Below are 22,248 nucleotides of genomic sequence, written 5' to 3' on the forward strand. Positions count from 1 at the left end.
CCCTACTTTCTCATCTTTAAGAAGAAGATCCAGTTTGAAATAGCTTATTCCCAATATGAAGCACAGTTACGAAAATGTAGTATCTTTATATAGTTTTCAATGTTTTGATCTCGTTATTCTCAGGATAAAACACATTTTTAAAGGCTGAGATTCCAGGTTTATAAACTTTGTCTAAGGTCTTTAAATATTACAGATACATTTATTTAATTATTTATTTTGATTATGAGTAGAAATACACATGTTGGAATATGCTGGCAGAATTTGGTAGCACTATCTTTCTCCAGCACTCCGAGAAGAACCCATCTAAGCTTTTTTCTGCTGCAAAATTTTTGGATTGTCTTTGTGCCTATTGGGCTCTTCTAGGAGAAACATTTATTGTCATCAATATTGTGAAGAATTTAAATTCAGGCATCTGTTTTTTCCTCACTGGGTGAAGATTGAGAATATGAAAAACTCCCAAAAGTGTTCTTTTCCTGTCCCTCATCTTCCCCACTCCTCCCTCCAAATTTACTTCCATTAGATTTAGGCTGGATTTTGTTCTCTTTTAGCAGGTTTCATTTAGTGTGGTGGGAATTGTACTCCTTCACCGGGAACAACTTTATCCTCTGATATTTATCACAGGAAGACCAGGTAGCCTAAAATTCAGAGTCTGAATTCTGTACTTGGCCATGTGGCAGTGACTTTATGATGCAGGAATGGAAATTTAATGTCATGCTATTCAAGCTTGTTCTCCTTTATTATTATTTTCCTCAGCTGTCTGGGATACACATAGTATCCCATGGAAATGCTCAAGGAAGAGCATGAGGGGAACTGTCTACCCATGTTAGAGGCTGGACCATACTGTACTGGCTTAAGGAACATGTTTGGAGGCTTTGCTAAGTTTGTTGTGCAGTGCATTGCTGTCGAACCAGGATTCCTGATGACTGTTTCCAAGGAGGTACAATATATTGTCCAAGGCTTGAGGTGTGTTTTCCTTCCTCCTGCCTCTCCAGGCGGGGTTGCTTGGATGGCTGCAGTGCTTACAACCCAAATGCAAGACGGGCTTTTTTTCATCTCAGAAACGTCAGGATCCTATCCCTGCAATGCCAGGCAATGCAGAAACAAGGCAGAGGAAACAGTGCTTTGCTTGGCGAAATCAGCATGTAAAGATGAGTTATGACAAGTGTGTCTAACTGTTGATGGGAACAAAATAGGGATGAAAGGTGAGAATAATAGTGGAGGACGATGAGCAACCAATTACATAGATTTAGTTTTGTGGAATTATACGGCCCTGACCTACTGTCATGTTTAACCCCAGCTGGTAAGCACACACCACACAATCCAATGCACAGCTCTATACCAGCTACTAGAAAGAAAATTCACTCTGTCTCAGCTGAAACCAGGACACTGGTTGATCATAGAAAACAACTTGTTCAGTACAGTAGAGCTAATCTCTGTTCTTCCCCCTCTCAGCAGTTACCAGCTAGGAAAGCCCCATGAGTTTTGTGGTAGAAGCAGAGCACAGACACAAAGGGGTGTCCTTAAAAAGGAATATAGTCAGGGCATCATAAGCAGAGGACAAGAGGAAAATAGCATTTAAATCAAGTACTTGTTTGAGGCTGCTGAAGCATTATAGAGTAGCAAGTAGTACACAGTAGGAGAATAAACAGGAAAATGCCTCATGTTTGCATCTCTGTTTCTGATCTGATATTTCTTTGTCCAATAGATGACTGGAATATGCAGCATTAATGAACATGTTGCTGTTGTGTGAGTAGCTGGGGCTCTCCCCTGTGCGTGCCTGGGGTGGTGAGCAGGAAGGCCTGAGCAGACCCAGGAAGGAGGACGTGCGTGTGTGCAAACTCCATTTCCTCTACTTGCAGAGCAACTGTTGAGTGTAAAGAAAAACAATGGCACTTCTAAATGTGATAGTCCATGCCAAAGGAGCTTGCTTTTCATCGCGGTGTGGTTTCAGATGCTTGACTTCAGACAGCTGTAATTACAGCAGAGGTTTGCTCCAGCATGGAGGTGAGGGGCAAAGGAGACAGCAGAGGGGAGACATCTAGTCTCTGTGTGCTTGGGCCTTCCTTCCTCACCTCTCCCTTGGGGGCAGAAGATGCCCTGGTGCTACAAGAACATTCTGGGAAGTTTGGGAAAAGGCTTGTTAGGACCAAGGGTAGTACAGCCCATTTTCCCCTCAGCCCTGTTGTTCGGGGGATCTTGGTTACCAAGAAGATGGTGTTCTTGGTTACCAAGAAGGAGGTGTTCAAGGCCAGGTTGGATGGGGCCCTGGGCAGCCTTGTGTAGATCCAGGCCTGGAGGTTGGTGTCCCTGCCTGTGGCAGGGGGGTTGGAGCTCTATGATCCTTGGGGTCCCTTCCAACCCAGACCATTCTATGATTCTATGATTCTATGATTCTATGATTCTAAGATGCTGGTCACAATTTTTGGGTAAATATACCTACTTATTAAGCTTAATGGGTAGGTGTCAGGCACACACTCCTGAGCGTGCATCTTAAAAAGTGATAATTTCTGATGATGAGGGAAATAACAAGATCATTAGAGGTGCCATAGGGGTGGTGGGATGCATGGCTGGAAGAGGAGCTGTTGGTGGGCAGTTGGGTTATTCTTGCTAGAATATGAAATGGGGCTTAATTGCACGCGGCTTTCTGTTGTTGTGTTTTTTCTATCTCCTGAAGAACCTCTCAAGCTTTCCATCTTCTGAGCACAGCAGGCATCTGTGCAATTACTGCAGCAGGATGCAAAGAGATGGGGGGAGAAAGTGTCAACTGGGGGATCCTGGCAAACATTATTTAAACCGTTGGAGAAGTGCGACAGATTGACTCCCCGACTGTCACTGCCGATAATGCCGCTTGTAGAGCTTGTCAGCATTCCAGCTTCACATTTTTATAACCATTTAATTACTGCCTATATTGAATATAGCTGGAATTCACCGTTGCAGCTAACACTCTGGAAGTGCAGTATAGACTATAAGAAAGTGGAGAGTATAAAGGAGGCAGCCAGGCTGTAATGAGTTTGCTCATCCTGTTAGGTAACATCTCCGTAACAGCCCACATAATGATTCTGTTTGTTCTGCCTTTGGATATTTTTGGTTGTAGGGGGTTTTTTTAGGATACTGTGTCCTTCATTTTATAAAGTTTTCTTTCCCTTTAAATACACAATCCCTTTAAAAAAAAAAAAAGGTAAATATTTTTAATTATATAAATATTGTATTTTACTTTCTTCTAGCTCCCCATGTGTGACAGCAGGGTCATGATGGGCCATGAGCATGGGCACCTCATTGCTGTTTTATTAAAGGCAACCCTTTTCGTGGAGGGGTCATGGAGTGGCACAGACTTGCTGCTGCAACTTAATCTGACTGTGGTGGGTGCTGAGCTGCTGTCAAGTGACCTGAAAATACTGACATGCAGCAAAGGCTCTGAATGCTGTAAGGAGACTTTGTCATGAAGGCAATAGTTCCATGTAATGATAGGTAGAGTTTCCGGCATGAACATGTTGGAGTCATGCGCCGTAGTTCAACACACAGACCACAGGGATGCTTCTGCCCTTGCTGCTGTTCTTTCCCATGGGGACAGCTGTGCAAGCTGTCTGGGACCTTCTTGCAGCACCTGCCCCAGCACAGGGTGCTGCCTGAGTCGGAGAGGTGCTGGGCAGTTCATGGAGCAATGGGGGAGCAGGCAAGTGCAGCCTGAGTGAGCAGCAGTGGTTATCTCTGTGCCTCCCCTCTTCCCTCCTTCTCCTCCTTTGCAGCTGAGCTTAGAAATTGTTGCTGTGCGAGGAAAAAGGTAAAACCAAAGGTGAGGTGTTTTGGACAGGGACGGGAGAGATTAACACCAGCCAGGGTGGGTGAGAGAGGGGTGTGTAGGGTGTGCCCTGGGAGGGAAGCAGGGCAGGGGCAGATGCTGTTGTGAAGGGGAGGCTGCTGCTGATCAGTTCCTGGCAGAGGAATGAATCCAGATTTGGTCCCAGACGTTGAGGGGGTAGGACCACTGTGGTAAGGTAACAGCTTCTGGAGGAAGCCAGAATCTCTCGTTGCATAGCAGCATCCTAGGACATGGCATATATTGAGGAGACGCATGTATATGTGTATATATTTGCAAAGGCCTATATTTTATTACAGTAGCTTTTGAATATATACTTCTTCTGTTTCTTCCTTCACACTTCTGTTCCTTCCATATACTTCCTTCACAATTATGTCCATCACAGTTTTGTTGAAGAGGGCTTTCTGGTCACTGATCATTAATGTCACCACTTGCTAAGCACAGTCCCTAAAAGCCACAGAGCATGAGCCAGGTCCAGTAGTTGTAAGCTAAACTAAGGTGTGGGGATTGTGCTGTCAGTCTGGAAGAATACCATGAGTCTTTTAGTCCTGCCTCTGAAGTGGATGACAATTTGGCCCTTTGGTGGGCCGACAATGCAGGGCAATATAAACAGTGTGTAAAACAGTCTTGAGGAAGCCGAAGTGACCTAGAAGCCCTCAGCTTACTGGCACCTGCTGGTAAACTGGTCTACCTTGTTTCCAGTTAATACACTTGTACTCTCTCTAATCTATTATGCATTTAGTAAAAGAGTTACCGAATAACCCTTGGTTAAACAAAGAGTGTGTACAGCACTCCAATATTCTCTGCTCCAAACTTCCGGTAACTTGTGGGCCGTTATTTACCCACCTGGGGAATAAGCTTCTGCTACTATCTATGGTAGAAGGTGTAAATATCACAGGCATACCTCTGCCATCAGGTAGCTTAAAATCCTCTCCCAGCTTCCCATCATCTTTCTTAAATGCAATGACCAACCAAGCAGATTGGTCTTAGGGCTCCTCAAAGGTTTTGCTTTAGGCTCCCAGTCTGCCATCAACTTTAATTCAGCCTCTTATGAACTCTGCAAGGGGAGCAACTGCAGAAGTGGTCTTTAAAGAGTTGGAGATGAACACTGTATTAAATATTGAATTGTTTATCAGTTTCTGACATTTGCTGAAATCTAGAGTTTCAAAGTTGTCCTTTAAAAACTGGAGCACAAACCCACTATGGCAATGAGCCCAAAGGTCAGCTTACTTACGTGAGTGATCTCTTCAGAGGTACATCAATAATATTCTGATGGCCTTTGGTGTGCAAGATGAGAGAAGAGTCACCCCGACTGTGGGGACACAGACAGGCAGGTGTTTGTCATGTGTGCTGAACCATGGTCCTGTACGGCTGAAATCAGAACTTTTTCCCAGTGGTTCCATTTGGGATATCTCTTGGTGAACTGGAGTTCGACAGCTACTCATGCAGCTCCCTGATGGGGTTAGTTTTCCTTCTGATTCCCATTCTTTCCCTCTTTATTGACAATTAATGTCTTCTGCTTTGACCATTGGACCCAAGATAATTCCCACTGATGATGCACCCAGTGACAGAACGTGTAAGTAATCCACAGATGAGAAGCTCTTTGAGGCTGAAATGTTCTTGATGTTTTTTATTTCTTGCTGTGCCCATCAGTGCTGCTGTCAACAAAAATAAATAAATAAAAGCAAACAAAAAACCCAAACCAAAAAACCCTAACCCAGAAGCAGCACTGATATCATCTGGTTTTGCAATCTGCAAGAAGCTACACAGACCTGCCCTTGAACTAAATAAAGCAAACAAGCCTCAAGCAGATAGTTATCCCTGTTGTGTATCCCCAAGCCTCTGTAAAAGCATGGATGATCTGGATGGGAAAGCTGTGCTTTCAGCTCCTCTTTTCAAAACTACTCCCACACTGGAGCATAAAGAAAACCAGTTATGCTAATGGAAGCATGCACATACAGCATCCTTTGCTCTTAGTCTGCCTTCTCCTCGCAAGCTTGTTTACTTTTGCCGTAGAATTATTTTCAGGACTTACAGGACAGACATAGAGAGAGGTTTGTTTTTCCATTTTGTGGGAATTGGCCTGAACATGTGAAGCCAAGCCAGTGTGTGAGGTTCAGCAGACCCACAGTTAATCTGCACACGTTGAGGACTTTTCTTGGCTTGACATAGGCCTCAAGTCCTGTTCCCCTGTCCACAGAGGCTCTGGTGTGCATCCTCCTCTGTTCTGACACTGTCAGTTGCTTCAGCTGTCTTTGCTTCAGACAAACATTTAAATATCTATTTGTATATCTATATATGATGATTAGAGGCCTGGAGCACCTCAGCTATGAAGACAGGCTGAAAGAGTTGGGCTTGTTAAACCTGGAGAAGGCTGTGGGGAGACCTTATAGAGGCCTTCCAGTACCTGAATGGACCTACAGGAAATATGGAGACGAACTGTTTGTCAGGGAGTACAGTGATAGGACAAGGGGTAATGGGTTTAAAATAAGAGAGGGTAGATTTAGATGAGATACAAGGAAGAAACTCTTCCCTGTGAGGGAGGTGAGGCCCTGGCACAGGCTGCCCAGAGAAGCTGTGGCTGCCCTCTCCCTGGCAGTGTACAAGGCCAGGTTGGATGGGGCTTTTGGTCTAGTGAAGGGTGTCCGTGTCCATGGCGGGGGCTGAACTAGATGATCCTTGAATGTCCCTCCCAACCCAGTCTGTGATTCAATGGTTCTACATGATTTTATCGTCTGTATCTGTATCTACATCTGTCAGCAGAATTCAAGCAACAACTCCAGTGCAAAAACCTGAGATGGTGCTGGAAAGTTTAAATCTTGCAGAGTCCCTGCATTGGAAAACAGCAGTGATAACAACACAGGCAAAACTCTTGCCACTATTAATTACAAACGCATCCTAGCAACTGTATCGCCCTCCTCATATTTCCTTTTCTTCCTCATGCTTTTCCAGTGTTTTCACAAACAGCACCTGCTACTGCTGTCTCTGTTACAGGGGAATACAATACAACTGTAACAACATTGGGAGATATATGCATGATTTTTAACATAGGCTCTTCCGCCTGCTTATTTCCTTGTCATGTCCCTATTGTCTCGTAACTTGCACTTGATTTCTAAGCTCCTTGGGAGGGGACCAGCTTTTTGTTCTGTGTTTGCACAGCATCTGAAGCTGTCATGCCCTGGTTCTTCACTAATCCTGGTAAGTGCTCCAGTAGTACAAATGGCAAATAAATTTGAGATGCAAACAAATTAACATTCTTCTCAGTGATTAAACAAATGGTTTTCTCTGTGATGATTTGATCCGGAGTTGCATTTCATTACAGCCCTTTGAAGCTCGTCTGGGAACTGCCAGTTTCTTTTCCAACCTCTGTTATCAGCCTCCCCCTACTAGTTGACCAAAAAGTACTTGGCAGGCAGTTTGCAGACTCTGGAAAACAATAGGTTGTACTGCTATAACCTGGCTTTGACCTAACCTGGAACAGTCAAAACTGGCATAGTGAGGAAATGTGTTTTGATGTGCCGAGTCAACTGCACTTGCTGTTCAGCAGCTGTCCTGAGCACCCCGTGTCTGTCCCATCCTACAGAGAGGTGGGGGGACCACGCTGGCCCCAGCATTACTGTGGTACCAGGCAAGTCTCAGTAATTCTCTGTAATAGGGCCTGAATGAAGCAGGGAATTACTTTGCCCTTAAATTGAAGATTAATGTGATTTTTTCTGGGACAGAAAACATTGCTTGTTTTCTGGAAGGATAAAGTGTCCACTGAAACAGGATTATATTTACATTATTATTGCAGGGCCATCTGTGAAATAGGCTTTGTGTACTACAGTAAAGAGCCGTGACCCCTCACAGCGTTATCTTTTAAGCTGCATGCTAAACCCACTGGGGCTTATGGCTCAAAGCTAATGGGGATTTAACTTCTCACTGAAAGGAATTTGAATCCTAACCCTATTTAGATGCTCTTTGCTCTCATTGATTAAATGCCCAGTCCTCTGCAAGAAACCTAATGGAATCATAACTGTGAATTTTCCATCTGACAAAATGGATGCTGGGGGACACTCCGTGCAATATTTATTAGAAAAGGAGTTTGATCTTAAAAGGGCATTTTAAATCAAAATGTCAATTCAAAGTACTATTTTGTTTGCAGAGAAAGAAATGAATTTGAGTGAGAATGTATTTTTCATAGCACAAAACCATTTCATAGAAAAAATTGAGTTTCTGTATTGTGATCTTTAGGATTTTTATGAGGATTTTCACGGCTTCCCTTATTCCCCATGTTCACTAATTCATTCTTGAAATCCTGCCTGCAGAGTAGCTTTAAATGATGCCATTTAAAAATAATGAACCTACCAAAAAATTTAAATCTTTTCACTTACAATAGCATTATGCACTGGAATTCCACAAGGACCATATTCCATCAGGGATCATTGATCCTTTTTGAGATGCGGTAACTACAGCTTCTCAGAGATGAGATTAGAAGAGTTATTGTCTTGGTAAGAAACTTTGAGCTGCAAAGAACTGCGCATGATGCCATGCTCCTGTGGCAGCACAGTTGTGTTTCAGCTGTGCTCTCTTTAGGTGCTGAAATTCTGTCTGTATTTGCATACATATATATTTAGAGAGAGAGAGAGAGAGATAAGTATTTCTAATCACTGGCACTTGAGTGTTCTAGATATGACCACTGGTCTCTTCCCCAAAATTAAGGACTTTTATGGTGATCTCATGCCTTTTGATGGATAGCCCAGCCACAAGAGATACGGCAAATCGTTAGGTGAATGACTGCCCTGAGCTTGTTCATTTTCAAAGCTCTTGGTGTTGTCCAGTGAAGAATTAAAATTATGAACTTTGAAAATTTGGAAATGATTGCAGCCTTGCTTTTCAAAATAAATCCTGGGGAACTTGGAAGGTTTTCAAGGTCTTCCCGTAGGGAGAAGACTGTAGGCATCTTGAGTCCAGTTTTCACTTGCACTGGGATCCCTTTGGGTTGTTTTAAAATGAAAAGTTGTAAGAGAGAGAACTCTGTCACTGACTTAGTGCATGACTTTGAGGAAGGCATTTTAACTTGCCTGTGTCAGTTTAGCCATCTGTAAAACAGGTACAATCATACGCAGCATAATAATTTCCCCCAGTGAGTGCCATTTTCAGTCTATCCTGTACTACTTAATGATTTGTGTGACTGCTGAAATAACAGCATGCTCTAAAACCGTAATGCCCTTATGTATTTTTCACATAATCACTAGCAGTTGAAATATTTGTTCTGACACTTGAGATTACTCATGTAAATAGAAAAATTATAGCGTGCTGGCAATGCCAGACACCTTGAATTCCATCTGAGCGTGTGGGTGATTGGAGAGGGATCTATAAATACTAACAGAGAGTGGGAAACAGCAAGCATGAGCAGCACATGAGAAATCCTGAATCACCTTATTCTGGAGATTCAGAGAAAAGACTTTAAAATACAGCATACTGGCATTGGGTAGGAGATGGTCCTTGGGCACCTGAGTACTGCAAGTCCACCAAACTGTGTTTTGCTCCATTTCGCTGCTGTATGGGAAGCCACGTTTCTCTGCTGTACTTTGAGTAGTTACAAGGAGTATGATGACCTAGTCCTAATAGCATGCAACTAAAAGCTTGGGGGTTTTATTTTTTAAGTTATAAAGCAATTCTGCCTTGGAGACAAGCAGAAGCTCCAGTTTGATTATCAATGAGTGACTCAGAGGCCCCACAATGGCTTTGCTCAAAATGTGACTGCTAATTTCCATGTTCAGCTCCCAAATTGTCTCTTTCAGATGTTTTCCACTTCCATTATGAAGGATTTGCATAGTTCTAATTGTAGAGTTCATAATGTCACATCACAATGTAGCAAATGAGCTGTGTCACACTTCACATAAAAATGTAGTAAGTTATACAGCTTCTGCATGCAGTTTTTGACAGTACTCTTTTCCAATTTTTTGTTTATTTGATAAGGGACACTTGTGCAATGTAGCAGCTTCCTCTTCTCCACCGAGTAGTGCTTCTTTTGAGTTCAGGCTTTTGAAGATACTGTCTGTGTCTCCTTCTAGATAAAGCCAAAGCGTCTCCTCTTTAAACAAACATTGTACTTCTGGGGATTACAGAATATTTACAAGCTAAAATTTGTTTTTCAAAATAGGAAGAGAGAGGTATCTCTGCGTTTTTGGGGGGGAAGTACATGTCATGTTTGGAAGACGGATGAGTAGCTTATGGGGCCTTGTCACTGGATTTCATGCATTTATCATTTGTGACATGCCAGAAACCAGAACTGAATGTATCCAATTTATCAGAAGGGAAACTTTGCAACTTAACATAAGCTAAATAACTTGAAGGAAACCGTAACACACTCAGTGTAGTAGGTATGGGTAATGGAAATGAGAATGGAAAGTATTGAGTGACATTAACTGTTTAGAGTCTGTCTGTAGTTTATTATTAATTTGCCAGCTTGAAATTTTCAGTACCAGAGTACCAGCAACCTGTGACTGCATTTGGTCACTCCATCAGCTCAAATGCTCCCAAGTGTCACATACTTGGAGCTCTGAACCAGGCCAGTGATCCAGCCTCAGGTTTCACTCTGATTGCCTGTGACAGAGGTTTAGTTTCCACTAAGCTATTTTGAACAGAAACGCAAAGATCTCACCCCTGCATTGAAGTCCTGCTTCCTTGAGCGTGTGTGCTCTGAGCCTCACACATGGACTAATAATAATATTGTAACTCTGCAGTGTAACTCACAAAGGGGCCGAAAGGGAATGGTTAACAGTGACCAGCTCCAGGTGACAGCAGGGAAGAGTGGGTGAGAAATGCTGACTGCAAGTGACGCTTTCAGGCTAATGCAGACTGGAGGGGAGCAGGTTGTGTGGTTTTGCTCGTGCTTGCCCTTGTGGAGTATAAAACCATGGCTTTGTGGAGGACTGAAAATGAATCTCATTAATACCTATAAATATCTAAAGGGCAGGTTTCTAGAGGATGGGGCCAGACACTTCTCAGTGGTGCTCAGCAACAGGACAAGGTGCAACGGGCACAAACTGGGACACAGGAAGTTCCACCTGAACATGAGGGTGACAGAGCACTGGGACAGGCTGCCCAGAGAGGTTGTGACATCTCCTTCTCTGGAGATACTTAAAACCCACCTGGACACAGTCCTGTGCAACCTGTTCTAGGTGATCCTGCTCTGGCGGGGGTGGGGGTGTGGTGTGTGTGGAATAGATGATCCCTTCCAACCCCAACTTTTCTGTGTTTTTGTGGTTTACTAGGTTTTGTAGTTGACAAAATTGACATGCTATGAAAGATAGGCAGACATTTAAAATCTCCACTCCCTAGAAACATTTACATTGAGGAAACTCAGAAAAGGTTGAAGAAGTGTTTACTAAAGGGGAACATCAAGCCTAGGGAATCTGGCCGAATCAGCTCACATCATAGGCATGAGGCTCAGAAAAACTGACCAAGGAAAAGTAAGTCTCCGAAGACTTTCTGGTGTTGCACAGAGGCGGGGGATGGCCTGGGAGTTGCAGCTCCAGCTCCACAAGTGCTGAAATCAAAGCAGAAAAAGAAGGTCCCTGGTGGAGGTGTGAAGGAGAAGGCCCTCCGTGGCTCCTGCCAAGACTTGCTGCTGAGTTTTCTCTTACACTTCCTTGACTTCTAAGGCATCTGTGGTAGCAAGTTAAATTTTTTGAGACATACTGTAGATAACAGTGTGGCTGGTCACTGTTCCCTATTTGGGTTATCAAAACCACGAGGTTTCAGAGGCTGTACCCCTGCACTGCTTCCTGAGAGCAACCCTTTTTCTGACATTTGATGGGGGCTGGACATGCTGATCCCTCCATTTGCTGTCTGGACTGCATTTCTCTTTACTTCATTGACAAATAAATTCTCATGACCATACAAAAGTTCTGATTGCAAGGTGCTTTGAAAAGGAATTGCTCTCATTTTTTTTTTGGGTGCAAGCATGTGATGATACTTACAGCACCACTTAACATTGCTCTATGTTTTTTTTATAGAAGCAGTTGCTAATTTAAAGGAATGTGGTGGAGTATTCTTTATATTTTTAAAATGCATTTTTCACCCAGCCTGTTTGTAGCTCACTGCAAGCTTGTAGCCCACTTGAAACCTGGTTGCTTACTAGCAGCCTTTTGATACCCACTGCTTATGCCTTCCCTTCAGGTAAACTTTATCTTAAAGGTGTGTTTTTATCCTGAGGTTTCTCTTTCAAAACACTCGTTCATCTCTTCCAGGTAAAAAAAAAAAAAAAAAGTAAGTGAATGCATTGAATGTATTTTAGACAGGATTTTTAAAGCCATACAATTTCGATCCTTGTCTCTTATGGGATGAAGCCACTTATACTGAATTCAACTGCATTAATTTAAAACCAGCAGAAAATGGTAAATTCAACTTAGCCTCACTACAGTGTGAGAAATGGCCAAAGCATAAGGGATTTGTATTCTCACAAGGTGTTTATTTTAACTAATTTGCATCGTTTCCCAGAGGTGGAGATCTGATGCTCTTGGCAGATCAAGTAGTTTACTATTTCAAATCCCTTTCAGCGTGGAGGAAAGCAGATGATGCTAATGGATGCTACTTGTCTGAATGTAGTAACAGATGTTTCTGTAGGAAATGGAGTGGAAACACTCCTAAGCAGGATTGTTGACTTCGTTTTGGTTTATGCACACATTAAAGCTGTTGAAAGGGTCATGCAACACATCTTCATAGATGATCTGATTCATAAACTCTTTCCTTCAAGTGTTTGGGTTTTAGTTTCAATGATGACACCAGCAGATGGACAGATTCTCTTCTGATACTTGTGTCTTCAATGCTTTGCTTCAGTTTAGTGGAAAATTAATTTCTAACATAAAACCTAGCAAACCTAGCAGGCAATTCTGGTACCTTGTTACTGAACTAATTTTGATACAGTAGACCTTTCTGTTCATTGACATTCATGTAAGATGCTTATCATGAATTTTGGCATTGCTTGGGCACCGTTTATGCATTTTATGGCCAGACTTCTCCTTTCAGTCACAACTAGCTTTGAAACTAGTTGGGGGATTTTGGTTTGTGCTGTACCAAAACTGCTAGGCTGCAAATTCTGTGTTTTAATGTTTCATCAAGCAACACAATGTAACTGCGCTGAGTGATTGACTTGCTTGGCTGGTCTGTCCTTCTGGAGGCCACATGCCCACATCTCATCATGTTCAATTTGTGGGCTTGAGTGGTGCCAAAGGCTCATCCCTACATGTCTTTAAGTATGGTGGAGGACTTGCCTAGCTACTCTTTTCTGAGCCATCTTTCACCCTGGCAGAAACATGGCCAGATGAAGATGGATTTACAGGAACTGTGGAAAACCTATCTGTGTGGCTATAGATACCAATAACATTAACACATTCGTTGAAAATAGCCTCAAGAGATTTCTGGGTGATGTTTTCTGGTCATTTTTTGGTAGTTGCCTCTGAGTGCTTAGGAGAGAACAAGTGCATAAAGAGCAGACTCTGTGCTTTTCCTCTGCAAAGGGGAATTCCTTGATCATCTTATTTCAAGCAGATTCAGGCATGTTGTTCCTTTTGCTTTCATACTGTAAACCTACACATCCCGTCCTCATTCCTACAGTAACGAAAGAGCTTTGTTCAGGAGTACTGGCTTCTCTTCAGTGTTTTTTGTCTTCCCTCCTAGGAAACAGTTTGAATGTGTCAGAAGAGCCCCAGTTCCTCAGAACAGTGTCTGGCCAAGAACCTGACCATGCTGGTCTGTAGTATTGCTCTCATTAAAAGCCTGCTTCTTTCCCCCCAGAAAAACCCAAAGTCATCTGTGAACAGTAACAAAGGATTAATTGTGGAGACTTGGGACTTGGCAGAAGTGCCTATAAATGAAATGCTTTTTTGGAAGCTACATTGCCCGTCTTGCAGATCAAAAAATAAATGCAAAGTATTTCAATGTGTATCAGTGGATTAATTCACTTGATTGCCACTTCCCTTCCTCTTCTCTTTGTGGGGAGGGGCGCTCCGGAGATTGGAATTTTAATTGCTTGACCGCAGTTTCTAATTAGTGGTGCACCAAAAGGGCATGTATCATTAATTAGTACTGAATATAAGGATCTCTAAGGTTGAGCTATAGCATCAAATGGATGAGTTTAGACAACTCTTGACTGAAATTACAGGCTATCTGTAAATTGTGTTATAGTAATGAAACCATTACAAGTTTATCTCAGTCCTTGCATGTTGGATTGTATTTTTGCAGAGTATGCTCTGGTGGTCTTAAAGAGTGTAGCATTTTTACATAAAGAGATACTTAATACTTGTATACATATATATGTACGTATCTATTCTGAAAGCATATTTATACATGCATACAGAACAGTTACACATAACTCAGAGTTGTTATATAATGGCATGCCTTATTTAATTTTATTAAATGTTTTGGGGTTTTAATCCATTAGGTAGTTTCATTGGTAATATATAAAAACAGTGTTCTCTACAGCTGCTTTCTTTTTCAGTATGTGCCTGGATTTGCATTACTGTATCCAAAGGGGAATCTAGCTCTTGTGGGTAATGGTCTGAGAACAGAATATCGTCCACATTATTACTTTAATGTCCAATAGTCTGTATCATATTTTTTTTCTAGTTTTAAAACTTGATGATGGAAGTGAATTGTAATAACTCCAGTTATACATTAACATTGCTGCATTCAAGATTCTCAGATAGTGCAGTGTAGGAATATGCCTTTAATGCATACTGGTATCAACTTGTTTTCTAATAGGTGGATTAAAACCTGGTTAAGACTGCAAAAACGTAGACACGTGTGCGGTCAGCATAGATGGCTGTGTGTGTAGTAGGGTGGTTGGTGTATTGGTACAAACCAGTGTGTACGGCCCAGTATTCGCATCCAGAGTTTAGAGGGAAGTAGGAAATAATTGCTGATAAAACTTACGAATCATCTGAAGAGCATGTGCCTTCTATCAGCTAAATTTGTAAACTGGACATTGGTTATGGACATGTAATTATGGATGTTGGTGGGGCAAATGGAAAACAGTGGCTCTGAAATTCAAATAATACAATGAAATTGTAGAAATACATAAAGTACTCCCACCTGTTCCACTCCCATATTCCATTTGGGCATTTATATGTATCCATTTGGAGGCTTTCAAAATATGAAACACATTTGAATATACAAGACCCATAAAGTCTGGTTCGGTAAACCCAGCAGAATTCAGCAATGAATCTAGAGATCTGGGCTTGTAGAATTTTGTAGGAAGATGGTGCTCAGCAGTTTACCAGTGTATTAATGGGTCTTTATTCGAGGGCTGAGCAACCATCTCCCGTTGAGTTAGTAGAAATTAGATGTCTGGGAGTTCAGCAGTTGGCAGGAGTTTTCATAGGACGTTTCTCCTCAAGGTAATTTTCTTGACTTTTGCTGTGTTTGAGGCTCCATTTGTGGACAGAGGGTTGTGTTTCTGCTCTCCCCTCCTGCTTCTGCTTCCTCTTTCACAGGCGTTTCTGAAGCAGCGCAGCTGTCTGCCACGAATTCACCAGTGCGTTGCATGGAAACTTGGCTTCTTGGCACATGGAAGGAACAGCTCTTTTCTTCTGTCCCTGTCTCTGGGGAATTAATTCACATTTTGTGTTCCTGCTTAGGTTTAGAGCCAAATTTTTCACTTCAACTTCCTTCCTCCCCCTGCCCCTCTCTCCTTTCCTTAATTAAAAGATGCTCAGGTCGAATGCGTATAGCTGCAGCTGAAAAAGGATGAAAATAGCACAGATGAAATAACCGACACTGTTGGGACCTGGACCTTTACTTAGCAACACATTTGCTGGGATGTCACTGCAACAGAGTTCTAAAGCCAACTAGGTTACTTTTTTCAACAGATTAATTGATAATCTCTAATTTTAAAGGGAATAGAATTTTGTTTGCGGTCAGACGTGATTTTTACAGCTTCAGCTGTTCTTCCCAGCTAAGTGAATGGCAAACATAAATTCATTCAGTGTAAACAGGAATAGATTTACCACATCTGTACGTGTTTATTCTCTCTGTTTCTCAAAGGCATATCCAAACTGAGATGCTGGCTGCAAAAAGCAATATCTATATGGCACTGGGTAAACCAGCTCATTTTCAGCACTTTTGAAAAGTCATGTATTTTATGGAATGCCCAAGGATAAGCACTGTTTGTGAGAGTTCAGTGACACAGGTTTTTAGATAATGAACTCCAGGTGGATGTCTACAAAGAGATAAAAGAATCAGTCTCGACACCCTTTGCCTTAAATGGTTTCTGGAAGCCTGGTAGAATTTTGTGCCAGCCTTTCCGTAAGCAGAGAAGAAATGAATTTTAAAAACTAAGTCAGAATAGTATGGCGCAAAGAATTCAAATCACCAGTGCTGGGTAGGACAGCATTTCTGATAAACCACAAAGAATCCTTCTCACAGAGAAGTGTTCTGTAAAGTGCCTAAACGCAGAAGTCCTTAGTATTGAAGTTAACAGATTATTTTAAAAGGACAGCAAGCAGTGGCAATAAGTGCACGAGGACATTTTAGAGGAAAGACAGCAATAGGTGCTTGCTAGTTTTGTACAGGTATTTCTCTTTGAAAGCTGTTATGAAGTGCCTTGAAAATAGCGCTGCTGACATTACCCGCCTTATCTGTGGCTTTGACGAAAACACCATTGTTCTTGCTTTCACTTTGAACTGAAAAACTTGAGTCTGCTTTCCCTAATTTAACCTGCTTCACCACAACAACCCCTTGTAATTTACCCATCTTTTTGTTGTTCAGTCATTCCCAGCCTCTTCAGCCGAGCTGACAGGATTATCTGCACCGTTTCCTTGAAATCATCTCTCACAACATTTTAATAACTTCTCCAAATAAGTTCATGGTGCTCGTGCCCTTTCGGTTCGTCTCGTCACTGCTCGAGTCACGCGCGCAGTCAAGTGGCAGCAGCCAGTTCGGCAGCCACAGCCGTGTGCATTGAACATATACGTTTAACCAGGGTGCCTAAATATGAGGTGTTTTTTTGGCCGAGCTCCGTCAGGTTTGTGAATTAGGAGGAGAAGACTCTGGCTGGCAGATATGCCAAGCACTTGAAAAGCAAAAGCCATGGCCATCTTGAACCACCAATAGATTTGAAAACCAGGGGAAATATTGCAATATTCGCCTGCATAAAGAGGGGATTGTGATGTATGTGTTTAACAGAGGTATTGATTTTTGCATACATTAAAATAATAATTTGGGAATCTTAACATTCAATTTTCCTATCTGTACTGGAAAAAAGCATTGGAAGAGGCTGAGAAGAGATCTAATCTGACACTTCCACTCTCACAAAAAGCTTGAACTCAATTTTATTTCCCCAAGAGAAGGCTAGGAGGTGAATTGGGTTTTGTTTACTCCATATGTGTATATATACACAAGCAGACCAGCTAAAACTGCTTCCCAGCACTCAGAAATAGCTGTCGAGATCAGTGGTGGCACACTGACAAGCGTGAACCAGAGGCGAGATGTGAGTTTGCAGCATGGGGAGCATCTCTGGAACTTCCCAAACTGGGGATTAACAGATTCACTGTCTCTTGGTTCAATGTCTTCCTTATAAACTTCCCTACCCTTCAGCCAGCCCATGGCTTCTGTACATAGGATTTGCTGCGTGAGGTCGAGTGGAGGTGGCATGGCTCTCTGGGCCTTACGCTAGCTGTATGTTCTTATTTCGCCTGTTTGGTTCTTCTCCCTCCCTTTACTCACTGCACTGTACTGTGATGGCTGCTGTCAGATCTCCATCTTCTGTATTTGCACAGCTTCCGATGCCGCAACACTGGACAAGTAGAAATAATAAACAGCGCTGAGGGTTGGTGTTGGTTCAGAGAGCCCATGTGGGATGCAACTGCAGAATATCCATTATTTTTTACTCTCTTTTTTTTCTTTTTTGTAGTGAAATACATGAGAGAAGCAACCCCCTATGTGAAGAAAGGCTCTCCTGTTTCAGAAATTGGGTGGGAGACACCTCCCCCTGAATCTCCCCGCTTGGGTTGTGCCTCTGCTGACCCCCTGTCGCAGCTTTCGCTCTCCATCCACAGAGACAAGAAGACAATACCGCTGAAGATGTGTTATGTGACACGCAATATGACCGTGTCAGACCCCGAAAACAGGTGAGCAGGAGCTTTGCCTGGGGCTGGGATTTTGCCTTTGTGTGGAATTGTCATCGACCTTTTCGGCATTGGGGTTGGGGAGCAGGAGCTGGTGATGGGATCTGGCCATACACAGCAACCCAGCGAGGGGCAAGTGAGGACCAGTTTGGGAAGGGCATGTGGTGGCCTCTGAGCTGCATGGTGCTGAGTTCAGCTTTAGTTGTGCTAGAGAAACTCTTCAGTGCTGTAATCCAACATTTTTATTGGAAATGGAATTGCAGGAGGTTTTTTTTCATCCTGATTAAGTGTCTGCTTTTGAAGGAAAAGACACTGTACACACTAATTGGTTACATCTTCCGGGCTGGCTTAATCCAATTCCACTAAATTGCATTTTCTTTTCTTTTTTCAGTGAATATTATTTTAAGAATGGCCTGTTTTGTCCATTCACTTCTGGACATTAAAGTCAAGAATAGGAGAAAAGTTCCACTTACAAGGCATTAATGGGGAATTTCTGTGACTACTCATTTTTTTTTGAATGTTAAAAATAGAATGAGCTTTTACCAGCCCTTATTTGTAACATATGTGAAGCAGCTGCACCACACCAGCACACTCTCTGATCCCTGCTCTAACAGCTGCTAATAAAAAAGGGACCAGTCATGTCAGTAATACAGGCTGATTCTTCCATCCCAATAATGGCCTTTTTGTTTTCCTTCACTGTGCTGCCTTGCCCAGAAGCTGCGTGTGATGCCTTCAATTCTTAGGCATAAATAAAAGTTAACTTTTTGCTTGCAGAGAAGGATAAGGAGAAGAGGGGAGCGCAGAAGGGGATTTGGGGAGGTTGGGTTCCACTATAATCTCTTGCACTGCAATTCAGAAACTTTAAAACTATCTGTGCAATTTTCCTTTTTTCTTTTTTATATTTGTCTGGCCGCCTTTTAAGTTGTTTAGGTTTTTTCCCCACTATGCTGTATTGTTCAGTATTGCTTTACTTTGCTTCTGCTCTTCATCTCACCAGGTGGTTACCACCACAGTCACTGATAAGTGACCACTACAGAAGTGCAATTGTGAAACAGCAGTTTCCCTAGCAGTCTCTCAAAGTTTAAAACAAGATGGTTATTGATATCAGCTGCTTTTTTCACGTGTATCTGTTCAGGTTGAGATGCTGAGGTTTGACAGCTGTACACAAACCCAAGAATTTGTTATCATCTCTGCCATGGAGTGTGTTTTGTAAATACCCATGTTTCAATCAGCACAATGTAACAATACTTAATGCATGTTGGTTTCATTCTTTCAGCATTTTTCCCTTCTTTTTGTGGGGGTCATATTGTAGTTCTCAGCTTCTGTCACTCTCCTGGTCCTCAGGTTTTTTGGAGGCCAGGAGGACTGATGGAGAGGGACACACACTCACTGCTTGTGATACTTCTGCAGTGGAGCTGACTTTCAAAGCATGCTACAAGTGTGTGTGTTCTTAGGTGTTACTAGGAAGTAATGCGTGGGAGAGTGATATTGCTTATTATCTTAGTTTTCATTTCATGTTGCTGTCATTTCCTGTGGAAAGACTGACTTCTGATTTTTACTGTCATCCAACACAGTACAGTCTAAACTGGATTTTTCCATCCAAGCACATAGTAAGTACCTCGCTATCATGGTAGCTGCAGTGTAGCAGTAGCATCCCACCAATTCACATCTTTATCTATTTCAGGTTTGGGTTTTTTTTTCTTTTTTAATTAAAAAAATTTGAATACTGGAAATTATATTTCTCAGTAGAAATGCTGTTACAGTGCAGCAATGCTTTCCCACTGGAATATATCCCACAACAGTAATCTGATTGCATGAAAAGGTTCTAATCCTTGTTCACAGCAGAGCCCAAACCATGTCCTTACATGCTTATGACACTTCTGTTTCATAACCTGGTGACCTGACACATATAGATCTTATAACCGATGGTGTCACTCTGCTGGATGGCTTTACAAGAGCACTGCTGGCAGGCTGCCAAGGCATATGTTGGCCATAAAAGGGCTCCTTTGGACCGTAGCTGAGCTAATTTTCATCTAAGACCAAGCGTGGACATAGAAAGCATGAGATTTTCAGTGCAGATGTTTCTCCAGTGTAGGCTGGAGATCATCTTACAGCTGGGTTGTGGAACCAGGCTGAACTGGTTTGATGTTCAGAATAAGAAGATACTGATGTTAAAGAACCCTGAAGGAAATACCCGCTTGTTCACCTGCAGTTCTCAGAAAGCTGGGGTGAAATGTGGGTTTAACAGGCATGGAGGAAGTTGCATACACAGTTTTCCCACTAGAGCTGGTAGGCCTGCGTAAGGTTTCTGCTTCTCCTTGAAGACTGGACCCAGTGAAGAGATACATATGCCTGTGTCTGCTCTCAGACGGTTTGGTGAGCCTGTTCTTCCAGAGCAGGAGTGAAGTTCAGTGCAATAAGAGCCAGTGGTTCTCAGATGTCTCCTTCACCTAACCTGCCTGTGGGCTCGCTCTGAAGGAGGTAGGAATTGCCTTCTCTGTTACCTGATTAAAAAAGCTGTAAGCCACCAAGGAGAAAATCCTGAATACAAACCAATGCCAAACTTAGTCTTTAGGATATTTTTTTTTGGTAGTATAAACATAGAAACAGGAGAAAAAGTGGAGAGCATCCTAGTGGCATCTGTGTCCTTCTCCTCCAGACAGAGGGGCCATTGTTACATTTTAGGCTCAAAAAACCTTGGTTCAAATAATGAAATCTGTTGCTTGCCTGTGCTTTTACCACAAAGTGTCTTTCTTGGTGGCAGCATTAAAGGTTAATGTCAGGCCTTGCAGAGGAGCATCCCCTCCCAGTGAAGAGACATGGGGGAATGGTTAAAGCTAGTAATACCAATAAGCAGTAAATCCTAACTGCGATATAAAAAGCTTCTCATCAACTTATGGTGACGATACCAAGGAATAGGAGGGGGAAAGAAGGAAATAAAGGAAATGGGTCACTGAGGTGAAATTTGTCCTGTGGTGCTGTTAAAGTCTTGGGACATAATGCCAAGGTACTTCTGTACACATGAGACACGACGTTCCCTGGAGGAATGAGGCCATGCTGGGCAGACTGAAAAGGTTTTCTCATATGCTTTAGAAATCTGTCTGAAATCTTGCTTCCTCTTCATTCATCCAGACTCAGGAGGTGTGGGCCTCATCCTGCCAGCACTCAGTGTGCACAGATCACGTTTTTCCAGTGGCAGGAGTCCAGAGTGGTGTAATCCTTACATGGAACTTCAGTAGGAATCCAGTCTTAAGGATCTTAAGGATCGAGTTAGTCATTGGCAGGGTTTGGTGTTCTGAAGGGAAAGTTTTGCTCTGGTTTTGAAGCTAAGAAAAATGAGGCAGGACAGATTCCCAGCAGCGTGGTGCCAGCTGCCAGCTGCACACAGTGGCAGTGCCGCAGCAAGTACGGGTGCAGTTCCTAGGCTTCATGCAAAGGACATGCCGAGCAACAGATAAGGGACTTTCCTTATCTGTTGTCTGTTTAAAGGAAGGACTGAGAGTTAGAATCAGAAGGTAAAACTGATCAGGTATGTTTTCAAGCGGGCAGAGGAACTGCCTAGTATCCATTCATTCTGGGCTCTGCACACTGAGAAATACCTGAGCTTCTCAGGATGACGGAGAGGTGTGAGACAGACCAAGACCTGTTTACTCCAAAGGTGGTTATAGACTGAAGCTGCTTCATTAATATGATTAATTTTATATTTTTTTGCATCGGGAAGTACTGATTCACTGAAAGAAGCATTTGCAAGATTTCTTACAAAGCTCTTACTCCCCAAACTGGTTCCTTTTGCACATACTCTTTTTGAAAAAAAAAAAATTCTTACATTATTTAATAAGAAGCCAGTAATGCACAATAACAGGATTGGTGAGATTCAGCATTTGGAATTGTAATTGGTGTCTCAGCATGTAATTTATGCAAGCATGAAATATCCCTGTATGATTCTGAAATTGCATTTCAAAATCTTAAAAGGTATTTGTCTGTTTATTTGTCTGTGACTTTAGTATAGAACAGCACCATCCAAAAAATGACCCCTTGAGTGTCTTTTTGATGCATTTTAGCTGCGAGGCTGATTGATTATTTATATAGGTAATGTCTAGAGTAATAGTAGAAACTCTATGCCTTTTCAGTAAAACTCGACAAAAGATAACTGCATGTAGTTTGGGACCTGCCAGCACTCAGGGTTTCACTGCTGATCCAAAGGACAGCTATTGTTCTTTCAAAGCACTACAATACTGTTCAGTCCAGACACCAAAAAGCATTTATTTACCCAGAGGTTGGTCAAACCCTGGAACAGTCATCTACAGAGGTTGTTGA

General features: G+C 42.4%; 1 protein-coding gene across 3 annotated transcripts in view; it reads left to right on the forward strand.

Moving 5' to 3' along the window:
• SNTB1 (syntrophin beta 1) overlaps positions 1-22,248 on the forward strand; it is a 114,906-nt gene that overhangs the window by 40,269 nt on the left and 52,389 nt on the right. For all 3 annotated transcript variants that reach the window (XM_084280048.1, XM_084280047.1, XM_084280049.1), the window contains exon 2: positions 17,718-17,934. In XM_084280048.1, the coding sequence (XP_084136174.1) occupies positions 17,718-17,934 (217 nt within the window). The remainder of the gene's footprint in view (positions 1-17,717; positions 17,935-22,248) is intronic.

The sequence above is a fragment of the Gallinula chloropus genome, assembly GCF_964237585.1.
Source record: "Gallinula chloropus genome assembly, chromosome: 2".
In the NCBI taxonomy this organism is placed as follows: Eukaryota; Metazoa; Chordata; class Aves; order Gruiformes; family Rallidae; genus Gallinula; species Gallinula chloropus.